The 25,486-nt window shown below is 41.9% G+C and overlaps 2 protein-coding genes across 8 annotated transcripts in view; one reads left to right on the top strand and one right to left on the bottom strand.

The window, feature by feature from the left end:
- The first annotated feature begins 4,624 nt into the window (after positions 1-4,624).
- On the top strand, positions 4,625-22,029 carry LOC133385368 (cell cycle control protein 50C-like). 4 transcript variants are annotated; one of them, XM_061628240.1, is made up of 7 exons: positions 4,625-4,902; positions 6,132-6,242; positions 7,358-7,459; positions 13,606-13,696; positions 16,694-16,834; positions 18,042-18,251; positions 18,878-22,029. In XM_061628240.1, the coding sequence occupies exons 1-7, from the start codon at positions 4,639-4,641 to the stop codon at positions 19,060-19,062; spliced, it is 1,104 nt and encodes a 367-aa protein (XP_061484224.1). In that variant the 5' UTR covers positions 4,625-4,638; the 3' UTR covers positions 19,063-22,029. The 4 variants fall into 4 exon arrangements, with proteins under 4 accessions (XP_061484224.1, XP_061484225.1, XP_061484228.1 ...); XM_061628241.1 differs by having other exon boundaries at positions 16,730-16,834; XM_061628244.1 differs by lacking the exon at positions 16,694-16,834.
- The window catches only part of DCBLD2 (discoidin, CUB and LCCL domain containing 2), a 60,904-nt gene continuing 56,405 nt past the window's right edge, over positions 20,988-25,486 (bottom strand). For all 4 annotated transcript variants that reach the window (XM_061628237.1, XM_061628236.1, XM_061628238.1 and 1 more), the window contains one exon: positions 20,988-25,248. In XM_061628237.1, coding sequence (XP_061484221.1) covers positions 24,806-25,248 — 443 coding nt within the window. In that variant the 3' untranslated portion in view covers positions 20,988-24,805. The remainder of the gene's footprint in view (positions 25,249-25,486) is intronic.

Genomic DNA, 25,486 nt, shown 5'->3' on the forward strand with positions numbered 1-25,486 from the left:
CGACAGGAGCTGAGAAAGGTCCGGTTCGGAATAAGCCTCCTCCCTGGGATAAAAACCAAAGAAATGAAATTTTAAAAGGGGTAGGCCTAGAAGTAGGCATTGTGAGAGCAGGGGCACAGGATATAAATTCAGAAGAGCAAAATTACCACAGGCCAAACCACAAGTGCCAAAGACACTTGAAGAGAGACACTGCTTACAAGTGCCTGTACGCTAATGCTAGGAGCCTCCAAACCAAGATGGGAGAACTGGAGTGCTTGGTCTTAGAGGAGAGCATTGATACAGTGAGCATAACGGAGACCTGGTGGAATGGAGAAAACCAGTGGGATACGGTTATCCCTGGATATAAATGATATCGGAAGGACAGGGAAGGACGTATTGGTGGCGGAGTCGCTCTATACGTGAAAGAAGGCATTGAATCCAGCAAGCTCAAAACCCCAAAAGAGGCAGACTCCTCCACAGAATCGTTGTGGGTGGTGATACCATGCCCCAGGAGGGACTTAATACAGGGAACGATCTATCGTCCCCCTGATCAAAATGCTCAGGGAGACCTTGAGATGAGATATGAAATTGAGGAAGCATCCAAACTAGGAAATGTGGTAGTAATGGGTGACTTCAACTACCCGGACATAGACTGGCTGCATATGTGTTCCAGTCATGACAAAGAAGCAAAGTTTCTAGATATTCTAAATGACTATTCCCTAGACCAGTTGGTCATGGAACCGACCAGAGGGACGGCAACCCTGGACTTAATCCTCAGTGAGGACCGGGACCTGGTGCGAGATGTAAGTGTTGTTGAACCGATTGGGAGCAGTGACCACAGTGCTATTAAATTAAACATACATGTAACTGGCCAATTGCCAAGAAAATCCAACACGGTCACATTTGACTTCAAAAGAGGAAACTTCACAAAAATGAGGGGATTGGTAAAAAGAAAGCTGAAAAACAAAGTCCAGAGGGTCACATCACTCGAAAATGCTTGGAAGTTGTTTAAAAACACTATATTAGAAGCTCAACTGGAGTGCATACCGCAGATCAGAAAAGGTACCGCCAGGGCCAAGAAGATGCCAGCATGGTTAACGAGCAAAGTCAAGGAAGCTCTTAGAGGCAAAAAGTCTTCCTTCAGAAAATGGAAGTCTTGTCTGAATGAAGAAAATAAAAAAGAACACAAACTCTGGCAAAAGAAATGCAAGAAGACAATAAGGGATGCTAAAAAAGAATTTGAGGAGCACATTGCTAAGAACATAAAAACCAACAACAAAAAATTCTATAAATACATTCAAAGCAGGAGACCATCTAGGGAGGCGATTGGACCCTTGGATGATAAGGGAGTCAAAGGTGTACTAAAGAACGATAAGGAGATTGCAGAGAAGCTAAATGAATTCTTTGCATCTGTCTTCACAGTGGAAGATATAGGGCAGATCCCTGAACCTGAACTAACATTTGCAGGAAGGGATTCTGAGGAACTGAGACAAATAGTGGTAACGAGAGAGGAAGTTCTAGGCTTAATGGACAATATAAAAACTGACAAATCACTGGGCCCGGATGGCATCCACCCGAGAGTTCTCAAAGAACTCAAATGTGAAATTGCTGATCTGCTAACTAAAATACGTAACTTGTCCCTCGGGTCCTCCTCAGTGCCTGAGGACTGGAAAGTGGCAAATGTAACACCAATCTTCAAAAAGGGATCCAGAGGGGATCCCGGAAATTACAGGCCAGTTAGCTTAACTTCTGTCCCTGGAAAACTGGTAGAAAGTATTATTAAAGCTAGATTAACTAAGCACATAGAAGAACAAGCCTTGCTGAAGCAGAGCCAGCATGGCTTCTGCAAGGGAAAGTCCTGTCTCAGTAACCTACTAGAATTCTTTGAGAGTGTCAACAAGCATATAGATAGAGGTGATCCAGTGGACATAGTGTACTTAGACTTTCAAAAAGCGTTTGACAAGGTACCTCACCAAAGACTTCTGAGGAAGCTTAGCAGTCATGGAATAAGAGGAGAGGTCCTCTTGTGGATAAGGAATTGGTTAAGAAGCAGAAAGCACAGAGTAGGAATAAACGGACAGTTCTCCCAATGGAGGGCTGTAGAAAGTGGAGTCCCTCAAGGATCGGTATTGAGACCTGTACTTTTCAACTTGTTCATTAATGACCTAGAATTAGGAGTGAGCAGTGAAGTGGCCAAGTTTGCTGACGACACTAAATTGTTCAGGGTTGTTAAAACAAAAAGGGATTGTGAAGAACTCCAAAAAGATCTCTCCAAACTGAGTGAATGGGCGGAAAAATGGCAAATGCAATTCAATATAAACAAGTGTAAAATTATGCATATTGGAGCAAAAAATCTTCATTTCACATATACGCTCATGGGGTCTGAACTGGCGGTGACCGACCAGGAGAGAGACCTCGGGGTTGTAGTGGACATCACGATGAAAATGTCGACCCAGTGTGCGGCAGCTGTGAAAAAGGCAAATTCCATGCTAGCGATAATTAGGAAAGGTATTGAAAATAAAACAGCTGATATCATAATGCCGTTGTATAAATCTATGGTGCGGCCGCATTTGGAATACTGTGTACAGTTCTGGTCGCCTCATCTCAAAAAGGATATTCTAGAGTTGGAAAAGGTTCAGAAGAGGGCAACCAGAATGATTAAGGGGATGGAGCGACTCCCTTACGAGGAAAGGTTGCAGCATTTGGGGCTTTTTAGTTTAGAGAAAAGGCGGGTCAGAGGAGACATGATAGAAGTGTATAAAATTATGCATGGCATTGAGAAAGTGGATAGAGAAAAGTTCTTCTCCCTCTCTCATAATACTAAAACTCGTGGACATTCAAAGAAGCTGAATGTTGGAAGATTCAGGACAGACAAAAGGAAGTACTTCTTTACTCAGCGCATAGTTAAACTATGGAATTTGCTCCCACAAGATGCAGTAATGGCCACCAGCTTGGATGGCTTTAAAAGAAGATTAGACAAATTCATGGAGGACAGGGCTATCAATGGCTACTAGCCGTGATGGCTGTGCTCTGCCACCCTAGTCAGAGGCAGCATGCTTCTGAAAACCAGTTGCCAGAAGCCTCAGGAGGGGAGAGTGTTCTTGCACTCGGGTCCTGCTTGCGGGCTTCCCCCAGGCACCTGGTTGGCCACTGTGAGAACAGGTTGCTGGACTAGATGGGCCACTGGCCTGATCCAGCAGGCTCTTCTTATGTTCTTATGTTCTTATCAATTATCCTGTTCTGGACAACAACCCTCTTACAGGCCTTGAGTGGTAGGCCTGTACTGCTTACAGATAGCGCCACCCCAGCTAAAAATAGCTACTCACCAGTAGCAAAAGGCTACACAACAGAAACCAGTCCCTCCCAGATGCCGACTCTGTCCACATATCTACTCTGGCAACACTATTACAGGATCTAATAATGCCATCCATAACAATAGGGGTTCCGTCACCTGCTTATCTTCCAGTGTGATATATGCCCTCATCTGCCAGCAGCACCCTTCTGCATTCTTCATTGGACAAACAGGCCAGTCTTTACACAAAAAATAGACACAAATCTGACTGGGAAATGGCAATATTCAAAAGCCACTGGGGAGACATTTCAGTTTTATAGGCCACTCTGTCAATGACCTTCAAGTAGCCATACTGCAGCAGAGAAACATCAAAGGGAAGACTGCTGAATTCAGTGGATCAAGATTTTCAATGCTATTTTGTGAGTTACACTGTTTAAGTACGTAATTGTCACTGTCTGCACTTTGCTGCTTTTATTTCCCTCTGACCTCACCACGTGCCCCAACCACGTGCAGATATGCCTATAACTCAGGATAATACTGGTTGAGTTTTTAAGCATCAAGAAACTCCTTTGATTTCAACCATCATTCCTATGGCAGATATGTAGACCAGTAAACCTGAAGCAAAACGGATGCTCCTTGTGAGTGGGTGCTTAATTTACCTCCGCAAAAATGCAGAGTTGTGTAACCATGGTCTGTCACTATCCTCTGCTTATCCAAATTTTTATTAGTAAAACCTGCCCTTTCACTTGTGAGCTCTGTCAGTTTCATGGAAGCTTTAGAATGTATGGGGGGAGGGGGGAAAGCATTCTGCTAGTCCATCCATCAAATTTATTTGCTAAAAACCATGGGTCATCACAAAAATGCACATATAATCAAGTTGATTGTCTTAAAAAACCATTGGTAATCACAAAAAGGCATGATGAACTGGATTATGTTTGTATTTTTGTGACGATGACCAATGGTTTTTAGCAAAAGTATTTGACAGAAAACATCCTTAGTTGTGTGTAGTGTGATGGAGTCCAATGCTGTTTCAGCTTGATTTGAAAATAAAAGGAACACTGAGAGTTACATAGCACCCTATGTGCAGGATTACCATATGGCTACATGTTGCAGATGACCCATAGAGTGAACCTAATAATACCTACCAAAATTGTTTCCTAAGCTGTGTGGAATAGCAACAGAAAAGTGGCAACTGATATTAGCAAGTTAATGTAAGCCAGATTAAAGTACGCCAGCAGGAGGCTGGCACAGGCTGGCTAAAAGTGATCATGACATCAAAGTACGAGGAGGAAATTACTACAGATGAATCAAGTTAATAAGTAATTCCAGGAAGTTACAAAAGTGTAACAATGCTACGTAGATGAAAAATGCCTTATGGTACGACACAAAGCCTGCCCAAAGACATCATGTCATCCTCTTGCAGCATTGGCATGAATGCTAAGACCACCATAGCACCTAGCCTTCCAGTGAGATGCCCTGACAATACTGCACTCAAACAACAGAAACTTCCAGCCTGGAAGCCCCAACTCACCCCAGCACCTGTCCTTTCCAGCTTCTTTATCATTAGCCTCTTCTGCCTTGCAATGGGAATTGCACTGATACTGGCTGCGACAAGCGTCAAAGAAATAAAGGTTTGATTTAATTGTGTGCTAGAACTCAGAAGTTAAAAATATTGTGTGTGTAAGTAAAATACTTTAAGATATTACAATGTATTTGTGTATGATCTCATTCATTGTAATGCTGTAAAATAAACCCTTTGGTACAGTCCTGTGATCAAGACCATATGGCACCCTGAGACCCCAACTATTGATATCCATCTGAAGCACATTCACTTTGTGAGTCTTCAATAAACATGGTCAACATAATTTTCAAACTTATCTGCGTTCATAAGGGCTAGACTTAAAAATCCTTATATAACCAATGCAAGTCCAGAGGATAGAAGTATTGACCTTAGCTTTCGGAGACCTGGCTTCAATACCCACTTTGGCTATAGAAGTGGCTGTTTCCAGCTCTCTTTACCAAAGAACTAAAGAATATTAGTTGTCTATATTTGTAAGCATTGTAGCATTCAGGGAGTTGTGCTCTCGTAGAAGTCATACAGCACTACACTGAGTCAACTGGGTGAGCAGTTGTAAATTAGTGGGAACTGGCTGGCTCACAGATGAATAGTTCTACCATTGCCAGAGAAGTTAAGTAGGAGAAGCCTCCAGACTATTTAACATTTGGCCATTCTGAAACTGCTGAAGAGACTACAGGTGGCCCTTTGAGTGATATACTGGTTAAGTGTTATTTGTAAGCCACCTTTGGGACCATTCATGGAAAAGTGAGTTATAAATCTTACAAGTACAGGAAATATTGGAGTGATATTGGACAAATCTCTGGACCTTTGTTTTCCAAGGAGTTGTTTTTACTGTTTTAAAGGGTTGTGTTTTTTTACTGTTTTAATTATGCTTTTAAATGCTGCAACTCTCTGGTAAAGCATGAGTAAGAAATACAATTAATAATAATCTATAAAATGGGAATAACTGTAACCTTAACTCGCAGAATTGATGTAATGAAAAACTAAGTTGTAACTAAGTAGAAATAGTACTAGCCCCTGGAAGATGCATGGGCTTTGCAGAACTTCAGAAGGAAGGATGTTCCAGAGTGGTTATTCACAACACCACTTTGCATATCATCACTGTTTTAGCTTCATGCACTGAAAGCTCCTACTGAAAGTTCTTGTGGCTGACCTGAGGAACTGTCAAACCTGACCATGGAAATCTGCAGAGCCCGAACCATCTGTAAAGCCTTTTACGATTGGAGGCCTTGTTCTCCTTTGGAAATGATAACTTGGCTTCTTTCTTTTGTTGCCTGGCAGATTAATTATTCGGAGATATGCTCGCATTGTTCAAAGCTGCGTGAAAACTCATTCAACTGGGAGAAGGAATGCCAGTGTTTCACCAACTTCACACTCCAGGAAAACATGCAGGTAGGCAATTGTGGGAAAATGCACAATGAATACTTCTTATAAGCTGCACAGGATTGGCTTTAAAAAATAACAGGCCAAGAGTGGGGGGACATTTTCCACTGAACTTTGAATATTAGGATTAGATATTGCAGTACATTGAGTAAAGAAAAATAAATTGTCAAAAGAGACCAAAGTGAATTTGAATTAACCTTCAAATGTTTAAAACTTTTCATTAACATTTAGCCAAGTTAAGCATTTTTAAAATCCTCTTTATTTCAATGGGAAAGTATCAAGAACGTTCTTAACTCTCACACTGAAATCAATGGAACCTGAAAGTATTTATATTTTGGCTGGATCTTATGTTATGATCTTTATAGTATCTAGAACGTTTTGGGCACCAGATATATCTGACACAGCAGTGTGGGCTAGATAATGTGACTGTGGTGTTGGCATGTCAGTCTCTAGTATGCTTGCTCTTATTCTTCAGCGTCTAAGGCTACAGATGGAGTCAACCCTTAGCATTAGGGTGGCCAGATGCAAAAGAGCACAGGGCTCCTGCACCTATAAATTGTCATGCAGGATACACCTGCCAAAAATTTCCCCTTCTGTATTAAAGATGCGGGAGCTTTGTCTCCTTTCGAACCTGGCCACTTTGCCTTAGAGACTGACTCCCATGTGCATGTCCATCTCTCAGTGGCTCATTCCTCGGTTAACTCTACGCTCAATTCTGCAGCTGAAGATGTAAACCGCCTTTACTGGAATAATATCAGGTGATACAGAAGAACTTGTCTCTGCCTTTTTGGCTACTGTATATGTTCAAGTCATTCCCTGATATAGTGTATCAAGCAAGAAACATTAGGTGGAGACCTTGGGAGGTGATCAGAGCAAGTGCTCCATTTTTGTTTCTTATTAGCCTTAGTTCGTCAACAAATCAAAGAGAAATTTAAGTTTGTCTCTTGGGCTCAGTAATCTGTGGCCACACCAATTCCTACCTGTCAAAGTTCTGCAGAGCTTTGTTGGCACTCATATCAGGCAAAATTCAAATTGTTGCCCCTCTTCCTCTTGGCTATTGGTAGTGGTTTGCAAGATTTAGCATTTTTCATTCCGATATGCTGTCCTTTTTTAAAAACATTTAGGGTGATGTCTTCATGTACTATGGATTGCATAACTTTTATCAGAATCATCGTCGCTATGTTCATTCCAGGAGCGATGCACAACTGTTGGGCCGGAAGGCAAATGTAAGGTGGTTTGAAATTCTTTTAATGTTTAATAATGTCACATGGTGCTTTGTTAAGTGTAGTAATTTTAGATATTTTATTGATCAGGAAGGAGTCTAGCTTGTTTGAGGACTTTGGGCTGTCCCATTCACAATCAGGACTTTGTTATAGTATGTTGAGTAAGATGGGCAATGTCAACTTTCCAGAAGGAGAGGCATTTGCCAACTGTCGTCCGCCACACTGGGAAATACTCTCACTGGAATGGTATGACAACCCCTCCCCACTGATTTTTCATCACCAGATCAAAACCTGGCTGTTTCAGAAAGTATTTCCTGCTCTGTTTTTGAATGGATGCAATGTTTAAAATTCTGGACTTTTTACCTGGCTGTTTTATTCCTCTCTTATTGTTGTGGAGTTGTGGGTTTATTGCAGTCTGTGTGGGTTGGTGGGTTGGTTTGTTTATAAGCCATTTTGTATGTCATGTGGACAGCAGAGAACAGGCATACAAAGAAAACAATTTGCCTCAGAAGATGGTGGACTTTCCTTCACTGAAGATTTTTAACCAGGGACTGGAGGCTACCTATCAAGGGTGGTACTGTAACAGTGAATTTCCTGCATTACAGCAGGTAGACTAGATGGCCTTTACTGCCTCATTCAGTTCAGTGATTCTATGCATAGCAAGAGATTAAGTGGTTCATCTATTGTTGGCTTTTTACCCTTGTGACACTAAGTAAGTGATTCATTTCCCCTCTTTGTGCCTTCCTTGTTTTTCCAATCTGTAAAGTACTTAAAGACTAAGTACTTAAAGAGATGGGGGGGAATGAGCAGAATGCTGTGTGATTCAGAAATCAGGCAGTGATGGAATAGAAATTGTCTGGAACTCCAACTGAGGTACCTGACTCTAAGATTTTATGGACAGTAGCACAGTCAAGTAATTTTAGACGCAGAACTTAATGATCTTACAAAGTCCCTCTTTCCATGGTAATGTTTTACTTCAAGATGTGGTAAGCCAGCTCTGGGGGGCTGCTCTCTTGCTCATTCTGCTGAGTGGGTTCCTGGACTTCTGCCCCAAAGTCCTGTCCAGAAGCCACCCTTTTAAAGGAAGGTATTCAATTATACAGCCACCTTACAAAACAACACCTTACAAAACTTATAGTCCTGAACTCAGAAATGCTTGCTTAACAACCCTGTAAATTTTCATGGTGATACACAGAACAGTCACAGAGAATCGAGAGTTCAAAGTCTAAAAAGAGGGGAGAAAAACGTTTTGGACTTCTTTCTGTCAGAGTTCTCATAATCTGTTGAAATTCATTAAAAATCAACCATGTTCACAGAGTACCAGTAATCCTGATAGTGACCTTGCCCCATACTCTGACCTTCATCTTCTGTAGTTTAAAGGTTTAAAAAATGCCTGGCTGATTTTTAATTAATTTAAGAAATTTTAGCTTGAACCCAATTACAATGTCAGGCATGCATGGTAAGAACCAACTGTCAGTGTTCTAAAAGCCAGACTCCCAGGTGCTGGGCTTGCCTAATCAGGGGCCCACACCCACACCAGACTTTGATTTCATGTGAGACAGTCGTGGCTTCCCTCAGAGAATCCTGGGAAGTGTAGTTTGTGAAGGGTGCTGAGAGGAGATTCCTATTCCCCTGACAGAGCTCCAGTGGCCAGACTAGTTTAACAGTCAGCCACTCTGACTGAAGCTATGTGAGGGGAACAGAGCATCTCCTAGCAACTCTCAGCACCCTTCACTAACTACATTTCCCAGGATTCTTTGGGAGAAGCAGAGCTTGGAGAAGTTACTTTTTTGAACTACAACTCCCATCAGCGCAATCCAGTGGCCATGCTGTGTGGGGCTGATGGGAGTTGTAATTTTAAAAAGTAACTTTTCCAAGCTCTGGGGAGAAGCCATGACTGCCTAAAGTGAAATAACAGTCTGGTGTGGATGTGGCCAGGGACAGCCTTGGTTTAAATTTGGATGGGAGGCTACATGTGCCTGCTGTGTAATAAAAAGGTGGGGGAAACGCTGAAAAGCAATGATACTGTTCACAATGTTTTCCTTTGAGAAAGGAAAGGGGCTTCCCCTGTGCCCAGTGCCCACCCACCCAATCTCCTCCTCCCCTCCCCCTCCTCCTCCTCATGGTCAATTTTACCTATCTTAAGCATAATTGCATGGGAGTAAATACCACTGAACTCAATAAGCATGCATCTAATCAAACCTGCCCTCCCCTGCCCCTTCCTTTGCCCCTCCCCCTCCAATCCCCTCCTTCCCCTTCCCCTTCCCCTCCTTCTGCTCCCCTCTCCCCTCCCACTCCTCCACCCCCATGGTCAGTTTTACCTATCCTAAACATGATTGCATAGGAGTAAATCCCGTTGAACTCAATAAGCATGCAAATGAACAGATCTGTGTTTCCCCTCCTTCCCCTTTCCTCTCCCTTCCTCCTCTCCTCCCCTCTTCCTTCTTCCTCCTCCCCTGCCCACTCCAGCCCTCCCTACCTCCCCCCTGGTCAGTTTTACCTATCCTAAGGATGATTGCACGGGAGTAAATCCCACCAAACTCAATAAACATGCAAATGATCAAACCTGCACTTCTCCTCTCCTCCCCCTTCTGCCTGCTCCCATCCCCCTCCTCCCCTTTGCTCTCCCTCCCCTCCCTCCTCCACCTCTTCCTCTCCCCATCGGTCAGTTTCACCTATCCTAAGCATGATTGAGAGCCAGTGCAGCGTAGTGGTTAGAGTGTTGACTGTGACCTGGGAGACCAGGGTTTGAATTCCCACACAGCCATAAAGCTCACTAAGTGACCTTGGGCCAGTCACTGCCTCTCAGCCTCAGAGGAAGGCAATGGTAAACCACCTCTGAATACCGCTTACCATGAAAACCCTATTCGTAGGGTCGCCATAAGTCGGAATCAACTTGAAGGCAGTACATTTCCATTTTCAAGCATGACTGCAGGGAAGTAAATCCCACTGAACTCAATAAGCATGCAAATGATCAATCCATTCTTAGCAAACTCGCACAGGATCCCATTTCTTATCTCCTGGATTAAAAAGCAGAGAAATTCACTAATAGGCAAAAATCCTTGCAGTTTAAGATACTTCTATCCAATAGATACTTCTATCCAACTTTAAAAAGCAGGGAAATTGGGCAGCTAAAGTGAATGCACCAGAGGAGCAGGAGACCTGACCTCCTGTCTGAGATATTGTACTGCCCTACAAATGTGTCAAAATGCAAGCACCATTTGGGTTGGTCTTTCATAGTCTAATCCACTTCCTGTGTAGCTTGGAAGAATTTGGTAACATGTTCCTCTGAGCATATGGTGAGTGGTGGCAACACCTGCCATCTCCAAAGATAGAGAATTACATTTTTGTATGTTTGTTGGTGTTCTTCTTTGCTTCTTTCCTGTGTTACTATTGTTTCTACAGAGAATCTAATCTAGAAAATTTTATTTCCCTCATTATTCATCCTAGAAACCTGTGTCAAATTTATTTTTATTAATTTCAAAGCCTCTTTATTGGTCAATGTCATATGATGGTGAAGACAGCCTTTTGTGTTTCAAACTGGAAGTTATGTCCTATTTCTATTTTGGGTCCATGAACAGTTGAATCTGAAACTGCAGTTTGATGTAAAATCAGACTGATTACAATGCGTTGCTACTTCAGGAATGACTCTAGCTCAGTGTTTCTCAACTGGTGTGCCTCCAGATGTTGTTGGACCACAACTCCCATCAGCCTCAGCCAGCATTGCCAATGGTCAGGAAAGATGGGAATTGTGGTCCAGAAACATCTGGAGGCACACCGGTTGAGAAACACTGGTCTAGCTGTTGGAAAAAACGAACTTAGCCTGCCCAAGATGCATGTTTTCAGCCTGCTATGTTTAAACCACTTCATTTAAGGCAAGGTGGGCACGGTCAATTAAAAACATAGAGCACACCTAGCATTTTGCTAGCATATATTTCATCTCCTACTGTTTTATCTTGTGCAAACTGAGACACTCCTGATGTTCACTGGAGACTATTCTGCAGAATAGTCAGTGCCATTATTCCACAATTATTTTTGGAGTTTTTTTAGTGTAAAGTTTGCAAAGTGTTGCTGTACTTCACATATTCACAGAAATAGAAACAAAAGAAAATGATTTCATATAGGAAACTTCACTAAAATTGCAAAGTAAATCAGACATATTTAAAGTGACTATCTGATCTATTTCAACTGTCTTAATAATGTTGCTTCCTCCCTGCTAAAACAAGATCAGTACAACACATGTCTGATTTCTATTATTTGGGCTGATTGCAGGTGTTGCCACCACTCACCATATACTCAGAGGTACATGTTACTAAATTCTTCCAAGCTACACAGGAAGTGGATTGGACTGTGAAAGACCAACCCAAATTGTGTTTGCATTTTGACAAATGTGTAGGGCAGTACAGTATCTCAGAGAGGAGTTCAGGTCTCCTGCTCCCCTGGTGCATTGACTATAGCTGCCCAATTTCCCTGCTTTTTAAAGTTTGATAGAAATATCTGTGGGCTATAGGTACATTCTTAAACTGCAAGGTTTTTTGCCTATTAGTGAATATGTATTTAATTACTATGTTCATTCAATTTGTGGAGAATTTACTGGCAGCCCTTTGAGGAGAATCCTGATTACCTGTTTTTCTTTGTGTTAGGTTCACAATCCATCTACTAAGGGGTGGGAAACCTTTTTCAGCCCAAGGGCCACATTCCCTTTTGGGCAATTATCCAAGGGCTATGTGCCAGTGGTGGGTGGGACCAGAGGCTAAAGTGGGAGGAGCAACAAATCCAGTTTTTACATTTCTACTATAGGCTAGCTTCTACACACACCCCTATCTATCCTCCATCCAGACAAACAAGAGGCTTTATACTTGTTTGAGGACACATTCCAGCCAGGCAAAGTAGCACAGGGTGTGAAGCAGCACCACTGAGGGGCAGGAGTGTCATTGTCCAGGGACCCGGGGAGACTTAGACCTTTTACATGTTGGGAAGCAGGGTCCCTAGGTCTCCAGCAATCTTTCCTGGTGATTGGAGCCAATCAGAGTGAAAGGAGGCAAATCAGCCACTGAGAAGATTCTTCTCAGTAGCTAACACACTCCCCTTTCATGCTGATTGGCTTCTAGTAGAGACATCTGTTGTTGTGGGAGAAGGTACACGTGGAGAGGAGTGTGGAGATGATGACGGACAGCATGCAAGCAAAGGAAATTGGAAAAGGAGGTAGGGGAGGAGAGAACTTGGGCTGAAGGGGAGAGTCTCTCTCTCTCTCTCTCTCTCTGCTGCATAGCCTCCAGTTTGTTTGTTAACATTGTTTGTTTGCATTGGGGGGGCAGAAGTGTGTATGTGTGATGGTGTTTCAGCTTTTAATGATTTTCTATATAGGTGAAATGCAAATGAATATGCTTGCGTGTGTGTGTGTGTGAGAGAGAGAGAGATGCAGCCAACACCAGAGGTTAACATCAGGTATTTCTATGCTTACGTTTCCTCCTAAAACTCATAAGCTCTGCCCAAATGCAGTTACTCTGAGTCTCTGTATAGCAGCCAAGAAGGGAAACTCGGCAAAGCAAGTTCCTTACTTTGTAGCATCTTAGTACATTTGCCCAGGTATGTGCACAGAAATAATAGATCTAGCTGAAAGGCAACACATGGAAATCTGCATTGATTATTGCAAAGCATCACTAAAGGATAGTACTCCAAACAAAGAGGGATAGCTAATTTTATTGTATAATCTTAGAAGGTTATATAATCTTAGAAGGGGCATGGCTATGCAAGGGTGTGACATGACTATCACAAAAGGACCTTGCAGTTCTAAATTTGCCACTACTCTACTGCTGAGGGGTGTGGCCTGGGAGAGACTTCCAAGGGCCAGATAGAGAGGCCTGGAGAGGTCACATTTGGCCCTCAGGCCTGAGTTTTCCCACCCGTGAACTAGACAATCCACTTCACCCCTCCCAAATTCGGTTGCTGCCCATCAGCCTGCCAACCCGCTGCAATTAGGGTTGTCATTTATTAAACAGAAATACTATTAGTATTCTAGAGGAACATCTTACTCTACTTCCTGTTTATTAATATTGCTTTTGTCATGATAAAGCTGTCATTTAAAAAAACCTTGATTTTCCATCCAGAAAAGGACACTCCTAATCGTCTTATGATTTTGAATTCAGATTCAGAACAGCAATTGTGCACCTTTTGCAACTTATGAAAATGGGACACCTGTGGCTCCATGTGGTGCAATTGCAAACAGCATGTTCAATGGTGAGAGCCACGTGCATCTGATAACATTTACTTCTAACTGTGTCAAGCTCTGTTGTTGCTCTTTATCTTTCCTGATTCACTCTTACCATGGGGACAAATGATGGATGTGAGCCAGCAGAGTTCAGAGTCCAGGTCAGCCAAAGGGCTGGTTCTCACAACTGTCTGTTGGGAAATATTGTACACAATGGGTCAGGAGACCATCACAAAATGTATCTTGATTAAATTTTATTTATAAAATTTTACATCTCACATTTCTGCCAAACCATCCCAGCTGATTGACACCAAAAAGGAAGAAAATACAAACCAGTAGAACAGGCAAAATAAAATTAACTAATCATAAAAACCACGTGATACTACTTATAAAGCTCCAAATCGAAATAATAATAAAATACTTAAACGTGGTTTTTTTGTGGGGGAGGGGGAATTTAAAACAATTGATAGCATGCCTGAATATTCAGCAAAGAGGTGGCTTGGTGGAACTCCGTATTCCAAAACAGCAGCCCCTTGTCACGATTCCTTCTGAATGCTTGGAATAAGACCAGGACTAGCAGGCAACTTGAGGAAGAGAACAATGAAAGGGAGGGGGAAGGGGAGGGGACAGTGGAGCAGAGCCCGATAGAAGGAGGAGCCCCCCACCTCTGCTGTTGAGCCTCTGCTTCCTCTCCTCTGCCCGTGGTGGAGAGGGGGCTGTCAGAGACTTTGGGGGCTGCTTCTCTGCCGGGGAATGGGGGGGGCTCCAGGCCATGGTCTGATGTGACAGAGTGGGAAGATTCAGAGATGGAGGTTGGTCCAGTGTGGTCTCCCAGGGAGAGGCGGTGTATCAGGAGAAAAGAGGAGATGTTTCTGTAGACATATTGCCTTCCTTTAGGCTAGGGCTTCCTGCAGGAGCAGGAATTTTCATGAGTAGCTGGGCATCTCCACCTCATCTTACAGGCTTGGTGGGTAGGCGGGGAACCTAGTTGGAACAACTTTACAGCTGCCGTGCAGCCTTGAAATTCTTGTGACCATTCTCAGACTTGTGAACCTGAGCCCTTGCTCCTAGACTGAACTTATCCCTGCTAACCCTCTGCCTTGTAAGAACCCTTGAGCTGTATTTGGCTCTTTCCATGATGCTGCATCTCTGTCTTAATCTGCTTTAATAAAGTATCAGTTTCTTACTTATAAGTAAGTACACCTGCTGTTTAAAACAATTTGCTGATGAAAGTTAAAGAGGAAAGCACAAAAGCAGGACTACAGCTGAACATCAAAAAGACTAAAGTAATGTCAACAGAAGATTTATGCAACTTTACAGTTGACAATGAGGACATTGAACTTGTCAAGGATTATCAATACCTCGGCAGAGTCATTAACCAAAATGGAGACAATAGTCAAGAAATCAGAAGAAGGCTAGGACTGGGGAGGGCAGCTATGAAGAGAACTAGAAAAGGTCCTCAAATGCAAAGATGTATCACTGAACACTAAAGACAGGATCATTCAGACCATGGTATTCCCGATCTCTATGTATGGATGTGAAAGTTGGACAGTGAAAAAGGCGGATAAGAGAAAAATCAACTCATTTGAAATATGGTGTTGGAGGAGAGCTTTGCGCATACCATGGACTGTGAAAAAGACAAATAATGTGGTGTTAGAACAAATTAAGCCAGAACTACCATTAGAAGCTAAAATGATGAAACTGAGGTTATCATACTTTGGACTCATAATGAGAAGACATAATTCACTAGAAAAGACAATAGTGCTGGGAAAAACAGAAGGAAGTAGAAAAAGAGGAAGGCCAAGCAAGCGATGGATTGATTCCATAAAGGAAGCCACAGATCTGAACTTACAAGATCTGAACAGGGTGGTTCATGACAGATACTCTTGGAGGTCACTGATTCATAGGGTCACCATAAGTCATAGTTGACTTGAAGGCACATAACAACAACAACACCTGCTGTTGTGTTTTGGATGGGAGCCAGGACACCCCTCCATCAAAAAGGCCCTGCCCCTGCTCCTCACTAGGTTTCATCTTTTGAAGGGAAGGAACTTGGAACAAGGCCCTTGCATGCTTCTGCAAGTATGCTGGGCCCAAACTATGTCGAGCAGGGAAAGCCAATGCGGCATCCTCCAGCTTTTGTAGACTATAACTCCCATCAGCCCCAGGCAATATGACCAATGGTCAGGGATCATGGGAGTTGTAGTCTGGGTGGGGGGTGAAGAGTGTTAAGCTGCTCATGAGTTGCAGAGCGAGACTCTGTTGGCACAAAGTGGGGCCCTCTGGGTGAAAGACGGAAAGGGAGTGAGTGTTCTGCTCCGTGTGAGGATAGGATGGGAGCTGTCGCTGAGGCCATTTGGTTGCTTCAGTTAGTTGGATGTCCTGTTTTCCTGACTCAGGTATTTTGGTTAAATTGGAAATGCTAATTGTTGTCCTCACTGCTGTATACTTTTGTTAGTTTTTTGATGGAGTTGTTTGTTATTTACAGGACTTACTGATTCTGTCATTTTTGTATCTTTCTTGTTTCCTCTTATCTTTTTTTAAAAATACATTAAATGCTCTGGGATTGCAGAGCATCAAGAGCAGGTCATAAATACTTGATGGTCATGATGATGACAACCTTGTGTGCCCGTCTCTCTCCTGCGAATAGCCTCTCATTGCCGTACCAGAAAAATGTGCTGTGCAGTTGCAATCTGCCTTCAATACCAGTCATATGTTCTAGTTCAGCCTTTCAGTTCTCTTTCTCTGACTGCTCTAAGGACACAGTGTGTGAGCACTTATTCACAAGAGTCACATCCACACTATACATTTGAAGCACACGGCTGCCCCTCAAAAAATCCTGAGAATTGTAGTTTGTTAAGGGTGCTGGGAACTGCAGCTCTCTGTGGGGTAACTTACTGTTTCCAGGATTTTTTGGAAGAAGCCATGTGTGAATTAAATGTGCTTTAAATATATGGGGAAGGATGTGACCATGTAGGTGTTGCATATTTACTTGGTGTGAGATACAGCTTCTGATTTCCATGCAGACACCATACAACTTTCCTACTATCCTGCTTCTGCAGTGGCTATCCAGGTCCCACTGCTGAAACAAGGGAACGCGTGGTGGACAGATAAAAATGTGAAATTTCACAATCCGTCAGCACACAACTTGTCTTCTGCATTTGCCGGTAAGAATGACCGCATTAGCTTAAAGGTGGTTTTCAGTTTTTGAAACACAATTAACAGGCTTTCTGTTAGAAGAGTCATTCCTTGACAGTGACACTGAACTTGCCAGGCCTGATCGTGTAATGCAGGTGGGAGGGGGATCAAGGTCCAGGGGGCTCCAGGCCTCTTTATCTGGTCCTTAACACTGTCCCCAGGCCTCACCCATCAGTAGCCCTACTTCACACCCAAGTGTTTTTCCCTGGCTGGAATTTTGATAATGCCTCTTCCTCATTTGGATGGAGGATAGATAGGGGAATGTGAGTGTGTGTAGAAACTAGCTTACTGTACCAATGTCAAATTTCCATTTGTTTCTCCACCCACTTTTGCCTCTGGCCACACCTGTTAGTGGCACATGGCCATCAGAAAGTTGCCCAGAAATGGGGCCCTAGGGTGAAAAGGGTTCCCCATCCCTGATACAATGCAACCCAACCAAAGCCATAGCTTTCTGATGAAAAAAAAATACTGAGCTTGTTGCACGGAAAGGAGATTTCTGTACTTGTAAGAAGAAATGGTGTTGCTGCAGATGGAACAGTGAAATCCTTACCTGTTTCCATTATCAGTAGTGGCTGGTGGCTCAGTGTCAGTGGGGCAGTGGAAGCTGGTCCAGGTGCAAAAGCACACTTACTGGGGAGTAAAACTCTTTGCTGAAGCTGCTTCCCAGAGTGCAGGACATAGAACAATGGGCTCAAGTTACAGGGAGCCAGATTTCAACTGAACATCAGGAAAAACTTCCCAACTGTTAGAGCGGTACAACAATGGAACCAGTTATCTAGGGAGGTGGCGGGCTCTCCAACACTGAAGACCTTCAAGAGGCAGCTAGACAACCACCTGTTTGGTATGCTCTAATTTGGATACCTGCACTGAGCAGGGGATTGGACTCCATGGCCTTATAGGCCCCTTCCAACTCTACAATTCTATGATTCTACTTGGGCCAGCCTTTCCCTAACTGGGGCCATCCAGATGTTGGACTTCAGGTCCTATCAGTCCCAGCCAGCATGGACAATGATCAGGGATTATGAGAGTTATTGTCCAAAACATCTTAGGAGCACCAAACTGGGGAAGGCTGACTTAAGCACCCTTACCCAGTAATGAGTTTAAGACTAGGCCATGAGAAATACACAGAAGCAGAGGTAGCTATCTGATCTGTAATCCCTTGTTTGTCCTTCTTAGGAACAGCAAGACCACCATACTGGCAGAAACCAGTGTATTTATTAGATGAAGAAAATGAAGAGAACAATGGCTACACAAACGAAGACTTTATCATCTGGATGCGAGTAGCAGCCTTTCCTACATTCAAGAACCTTTATCGTCGCCTCAGTCGCACCAAGGAGTTTGCAGATGGGCTCCCAGCAGGGACTTATGGCCTACAAATATCCTATAGTATCCTTTCTGTGTGGGTTTGTTGAATGTTTTATAAAATGCAGGTTCTAGCCATCTGGGTAAAATTGGCAGATTTTCTGTAGACAGAAGGAGCATGTGACTAGAATACTCCTTGTTAAGCTCATGATGAATGTAATTCATTATTAATCTAGCTGAGTTCTGAGGAGATCTCTTGCTTGGAGGAAACATACAATAGGTCAATGTTAAAATAACTCAGCCTTCCCCAACCTGATGCCCTCCTGATGTTTTGGAACTCCCATCATCCCTGACCATTGGCCGTGCTGGCTGGAGCTGATGGGGGTGATGTAGTCCCAAACATCTGGAGACCACCACATTGGGGAAGGCTGATATAGTCAATGAGAACTAAGGAGGTTTTGAAGAAGGCTTCGCACAACATGGATGCTGTGGAATCCTGTTGACAGGAAAAGATCCATGTGTTGGAATAAGGAGAGCCAAGTGTAAGAAAGACACCTTTTAAATATGCCTTTTGCATTCTGGATGCTAAGAAAAAACACCATGGCTCTGATTTTGTTATTGATACCTTATCACTTATATATCCCTTAGGTAACTTTAATACTCATGTGTATGCTCCAATTTGTTAATGAAACTTAACATCATCCTATCAGATTTCCCAGTTACAAAGTTCAAAGGGGAAAAGCAAGTGGTCTTCTCAACAGTAACATGGAGCGGGGGAAGAAACCCTTTCCTGGGAATAGCGTACACTGTTACGGGTGCCGTGACTCTCCTGGCAAGTTGTATCATTACAGTAATTCACTTGAAATTTGAGAAAAAAGAAAACAGGACAAAATAGATGGTTCCTTTTATTTGACAGAAAATTTCAAGAACAATTCCTCCGGCAAGCAAGAGACCAGAAATATGGACATAGCTCAATTGACTAAGGGCAGGTGTGAGAAACGTGTGGCCCTCAAGATGTTGCTGAACTAAAACTTCCAGCAAGCATGGTTAGTAGCTAGGGATGATGGGAGTTGTAGTTCAGCAACATCTGAAGGGGTCAAAGGTTATCTGCACCTGGACTAGGCTTACAGCCCTAGTTGTAGAACACACACACACACGTGAGAACATTAAATCAGGCAAATCTCCACTTGCAATCTGAAGTGATATAACCCAGCCACACGTTTGCCACCTTAGTTGTCCAAAGAAAGTGAGTGCATTAACACCAGATTTGGCAATGTGTTTGAGCAGAGCCTTGGATCTCCACACTGCCTCAGCCCCCCCCCTCTGCACAGTGGTTTCTAAATCTTCCAGATTCTCAGCACGCCATAGTCTTTACATAAACTAAGAACCCAAAAGGACAGTTCTGGGTTTGGCAAATAATGGTTTGCTCAAATTAGTCTGCTTAGTGCAGCTGCAATGACAAAGCACAGTTTACCAAGAACACGGAAGGAAGTTTAGAAAGTGTGGTATGCAAGGGAAAAAGGGAGTGTGTGTGTGAAGTCTCTGCTCATGGAGCTATGGGTTGATGGCCCATCTGAATTCATCTAGTACTTCTAAGTATAACAAATGCTCTACTATGAACTTTGCCAGTATATTTGGTCTAGGTTAAAAGTTCAGGCAAATTCTCATGTAACAGCAATGCAAATCCCAGATCTCTGGCTCATCCTCTGTGGTAGTAACTCTGTCCCTGAAAGAGTTATAGGGAAACAGCATGTTGCAAAAAATGTATAGTTTAAAAAGGAAGAAACTGTCAGTACAAGTAGTATTGTACATGAATCTGTTCATTAATATGTCTATTTTCCTCGCCCAACCCTTCAGACCAGATTTGGAGCTGGTGCAGGGCCTGTGGTGGTGGGGAAAGAAGGGGGAATCCTGTTGCATTAACCCTTGCTCTAGCACACCTTTTTAGCTGAATATTGCTCGATGCATTTTAAGGCCTTACTCTATTCTTAGCATAATGGTGATGGTCATAAGAGCAGCCCTGCTGGATCAGATCAAGGATCCATTCTACTCCAGCAACCTGTCTCCCACAGTGGCCAGCCAGATGCTTCCTGGAAGTCCACAAGCTGGAAACGAAGGGAACAGCCCCACTCCAAGCTCTTTGCCTGTCTGACAACAGGTATTCAGAGAAATATCACCTCTGAAGCTGGGGATTTTATTTAGTTAATGGCCATCACTAGACAGACCTAGGCTCTGAGGTTTTATCTAAGCCTGTGGCTGTTACCATATCTTATGACAGTGAATTCTGTAAATTATGGGTTCTATGAAGAAGTACTTAATAGAGTTCATCTGTTTGGCACCATCCTTCCAGTATTAAGAGACCAAGAATCAATAAAGAATGGTTCTCTGAGATTAACCCTTTGATTTATTTCAGCACTTTTATATTTCATCCCCATTTCAAAAAAGTAACTGGGCGCAGCGCTATCAAATTGTGCAAGCAAGGAAGATTGGTAGAGTTAAGGCAGACAAGGCATAGCAGTATAGGTCTCTGTTTGTATCAGTGCAGGCAAAGTGAACCAATGAACCATCAGAACAAGTATACAATGTGTAAGGCTAACCTGCATTGTTACGGAGGTTCTAATGTTCATGAAAAGTATTCTTGATAAAAAATCAAAATTGTCCTATCTGCTGAATGGAAGGTGTTCATCAAAAGGATGCTGTAATTGATGGCTAATCAGTTGGGATATTTAGCATTAGTAAGCTCCAAAATAGAATCTACATACTTCCCCTGAACTGATGTTGCACAAGAATGATTGTTTTCCAGTCTGAGCAGAACTTCCACACTGTGCATTTTATTAAAAGGTTTTAACACATACATAAAAAATGTTATTAATTTGATCTAAATTCTAGCAACATATACAAATACAGAGTGACTACAGAACATGCTGAGGTAAGAAAGTACATTCTAGGAAAATAACCACTCAACACTATTTGCATCCATCTCACCTGCGCTAACACAGAAACTCCTTTGTATACAGTGAAACAGTACCAATATTGGGCTAAAAACAAAAAACACTTAGTACAATAGTTGCCTGTGCTGTGTGTCTTACATTCAGGAATCAATAAATTAGTGCCTAAAACAAGGGGCAGTAATCAAGAAAGCTGTTTTCATCTGACACATTTAATTTTGATACATTCAACTGCTCACACAGTTCCTTTTATATTGTAACGGTTGATGTGCTGGCAAGCTTAGAGTTGAGGGTGGGCTGGCTTATAATGAAGTTTGTGGGTTTGGATACCTGCAATACTTCAAACTAAGCATATATACTTGTGTGTACAATTCCAGAAATAATTGTGTGTACAATTCCAGCCCTGCAATGGCTTTTGGTAGTTCTTTGTATGCATACTTGTAAATTTTTGTAAGAAACATCACACACACACACACACACACACACACAGAGGGAGAGAGAGAAAGAGTTCTAGACTTTGGCATGGTACAAGTGCACCAAGCCACCCTAACTGGGGCAACATTCAAGTTAAAACAGAGTGCAATCCGCTACATGTTTAATCAGTTGTAAGCCTCACTGAATTCGCTGGGCTTACTACTCCCAGGTAAGTGGATACAGGATTGCAGCCTCAGTTTTTTTTGAAGAATAGCTACCGTAAGTTTAGAATCTGAACAGAAAATTCACTTCTAAGAATAATTTGTAGTATCTACCAAACTTAGGTTCTTCTAATTCACCAGGCATTTAGAAATTAGCTATGATTGTTTTCCTGTTGCTGTTATGCCATTACTTTTATAGTTTGACATTGCTTATTTGAATATTTTTAATGTAGTATCTGGTACACTGACTTGTAACGTGCTGAAAAGTGATATATAAATACTGATAATAAATAAATATATTATTTTATTCTGACTAAAATTAATTCAGTTTGCTAACTACACAAACTCAGATTTTTAAAGAATTTAGACTTCTGATTCCAATCTTAACCAAGAACAGAGTTAAGGAACTATGCAATGACTGACAGCTGTGCAAGGTACACAAATGCTACCCTCTGAACTTAAGAGTTACTCTCTTGAGTTTTACTTCCAGATATGAAGCAGGTTTTGACAAGAGAAAAAAAATCAGTTTGTTTTGAGTATGCTCTTTCTACAGTTTGGTTTTCAAAGATGCAGATCTGAAAGAGTAGAACAATTTAGTCTAGTGAACCTAACAGAGATAGACACTGACAGAGTAGGGTTTAAGATATTCAACACAAATTTCATTGAGTTCAATCTGGCGTATATTTACCCATATCAGTTGGACCCAACAAAGCAAGAATTTATAGAATAGACCATAGAATACCATCTACATATACACATATTCTGAAAGTTTTCTTAGGCCACGTTATTAGCCTTTGGTGTACCGTACTTTACAGAATAAAAATAAGTTATGTATCATTTTTATAAATAAACAACATAAATGGAACAAAGCACCAGAGCAAACAAGTATACCATGCTGTTGAAATACAGTATTGGGCCAAGGCAACTTTCCTTAACCTGGTGCTCTCGAGATGTTATGGACTTCACCTCCCATCAGCCCCAGCTAGCATGGTCCACAACTGGAGGATACCAGGTCGGGGAAGGCTGCGCTACTCACATTTACGAGCTGTGATTGTCATGATTTATCTTATCAGCTAGCTAGCTAGCTAGCTAGCGATATATTGTGCATTCAATAGTAAAGACCACATAAAAAGTACAAATGGGTAATAACCAAGACAGCATGAGTGAATTTCTGTTTCCTCTCCTGCACCCCCTATCTTCTCCAGCTGATACCCCAAACCCTCTGCAGCAGATTTGGTGGGTGTGCAAGGGAGGAGAGGAAAGGGAAATCTCATTCCGCAAGCAGACAGACAAACTGAATATCACCCAATGTTCTTTGAATTATATGTTCATCACAAAGTCCATAAAACTGGGCTATGCATTGAGAGGGATATCACATTTTCCTATACTATGTCATCACTACAGTGCTGTTATACTACAATAAAAACAGCATTGTTTTCCTGTCACCCTAGTGTGCTTTTTAAAAAAACAATACACATTTAAACATGGCAAAAGGGAAATTGGCTTGTATGTTATACAACTATATTTTTAATAATTTTCATTGTGCACAGTCACTAACTGGTTCAAGTATATAAACCTTGGGGAAAAATTCACTAGGAGGTGAAGTACCTTTTAGTTCTAAATGAAAAAGCTGCAGATAATTCAATCTGCAGAATCGGGGGTCAAAAATAATACTCTTGATGTGTAATATTACATGAAATGCCAACACTTTAAAAAGAATTGCTAACATTTTATCTAATGGCCAGCAGATTTCACATTTAAAAGATTCCATAGCATCAAGGTACATATGCTTTTTCTTAAGGCATATACCGAAAGTCATACTGGGAGAAAAAACTATGCATCTCTGGATGTACAGAAACCCTGATTTACACCCACACATACATGCACATTATAGTCGTGTGCTTATGTTTTACAGAAAGGAATACATGTCTTCCTTCTTAAAATATTTGTCCTTTTACTCTAAATACTGTCAACCTTTTTTTTTTTTTTTGCTGCTGAGGACATCATAGGAGGGGAGAGTTTGTGTATTTTTCAGAAATTACATTTTTAGCTGAGAAAACAATGTTTGCAGCCAAGGGGTCCCCAATAAGGCCCCTTTAGTGTTACAGTATATATTTTGTGTTTTCACTATTTGAACTACTTTACACACGTTGTCACATTACTCCTTAGAACAGTCCTGTAAAATAGATTACTTTTTAATGTCCCTATTTGTACATGGAGTGATGAGGCTGAGAGATAAAGCCATCTAATGAGTTTGTGAGCAGACAATATCTGGAACCTGTGACTGTTTGCTGCAAAGGTAATTAAAATGCTGCCTTAGGGAAGGAGTGGCAGGTGCATCCTAGTTCAGCCCTGTCTCTGAATATTTATTTGGAGAACTTTCCTCCTAGTAAATGGAGAAGAGAGCACGCCGGTGTTTTACACAAGTAGGGAAAATAATATTTGTATGAAGCTACCCCAAAAGGATCAGCAGAGAGTGATTGATAGCATATAGCAAGTCATATTTGCCAGAGATTTCAGGTACTTCTACACTACCAATTGATTTCATCAAACAGATCAGTGAAATCAGCTTTAGTTCATTTTAAGGATCAATTTTACTTATGTAAAAATAAAAAGTAATAACTGCCTCATTCCTGTTATAGGGGATACAATAATCAGTTTACTTTTACAATGTATAGCCTCATGAATTTGTAAATATCAGATATTAATTAATTTGAAATGGCTATGTTGGATTCAGCAACTTCAAAGACATTTTCTATGTCCAGAATAGTACCTTTTTTTTTTAGATTGTGAGCCATACATATTTTTTATTAATTAATGTACAATATGCGTTTACACTCGGTATCTCTGAAAGCTTTTCGCGCCTGTCTAACAAAAAATGTAGTGCCCATCAGTAGTGAACGGAAAACCCATTATTCTATGAACAGAAAAGCAGTAGTTGTGTATAGACCCTCAAAAGGGCAATTTACTCATTTTTCTGAGCCTCAAGTCTCACATTTTTCTTCAACACATAAAGTCAACTCCAAAGTATTTAATTTTTGAAAAGTCATGTTCTCTAACTAACCTCTTCTTTATTTTCTGTGGAATGTGGCATGTTCTGTGGTACCTGGTATACCAATTCATCTGTGGGATTGAGTCCTGGCATCCCTTTGGGTGTGTCATAGAGGACACGTGTAGGTGATGAACTATCAGACTTGGAAACAAGTTTACTATATGCACCCGCTATGGGAGGGGCTTGATTTCCTGAAGCCTTGAAAGTAGATACAGCACAAATGCCCGGAGGAGCTGCAGGGTGACCTGATATATCCATCACTATTGGTGTTGCATATTCTGGTCCAGTTATTGGTAGTGGTTCAGCATAGGCATGATAAATCTCTTGTTCAGGTGAATTGTAAGGATCCATATCATCATAGCTAGTTTCATTTCCTTCTTCAGGTTTAAAGGTTGATCTCTGATGAAGTGTGCCAACAATTCCTCCCACCAGTGGCTGTGCATATTCTATTCAAAAAGAGACCAGTGTCACCAAGAATAGTTTTTTCAGTTCTAACATACTGCCATTGCGCTGGCACTTAAAACAGGCCAGATCACACACACGAGACAGCTCCAGTGGGATAATCTCAAGAGCATTTAAGGTCACTGTTTGAATCAGCACCTCCACTTGAGAGAGATGTAGTCAGCCTGATCTTCTGATGGCACCAGGAATTTGGGCAGCTGTTTCAGGCTAACAGTGGTCCCA

This window comes from Rhineura floridana, chromosome 5 (genome assembly GCF_030035675.1).
Source record: "Rhineura floridana isolate rRhiFlo1 chromosome 5, rRhiFlo1.hap2, whole genome shotgun sequence".
Taxonomy (NCBI): Eukaryota; Metazoa; Chordata; class Lepidosauria; order Squamata; family Rhineuridae; genus Rhineura; species Rhineura floridana.

Excerpts from the sequence above, each read along its gene's own strand:
- LOC133385368 (XM_061628240.1), top strand. The coding sequence starts at position 4,639 with ATGCCTTATGGTACGACACAAAGCCTGCCCAAAGACATCATGTCATCC. Across the intron at positions 6,243-7,357 it reads CACTCCAGGAAAACATGCAG|GGTGATGTCTTCATGTACTA; the intron begins GTAGGCAATTGT and ends AAAAACATTTAG. Across the intron at positions 13,697-16,693 it reads TGCAAACAGCATGTTCAATG|ACACCATACAACTTTCCTAC; the intron begins GTGAGAGCCACG and ends ATTTCCATGCAG.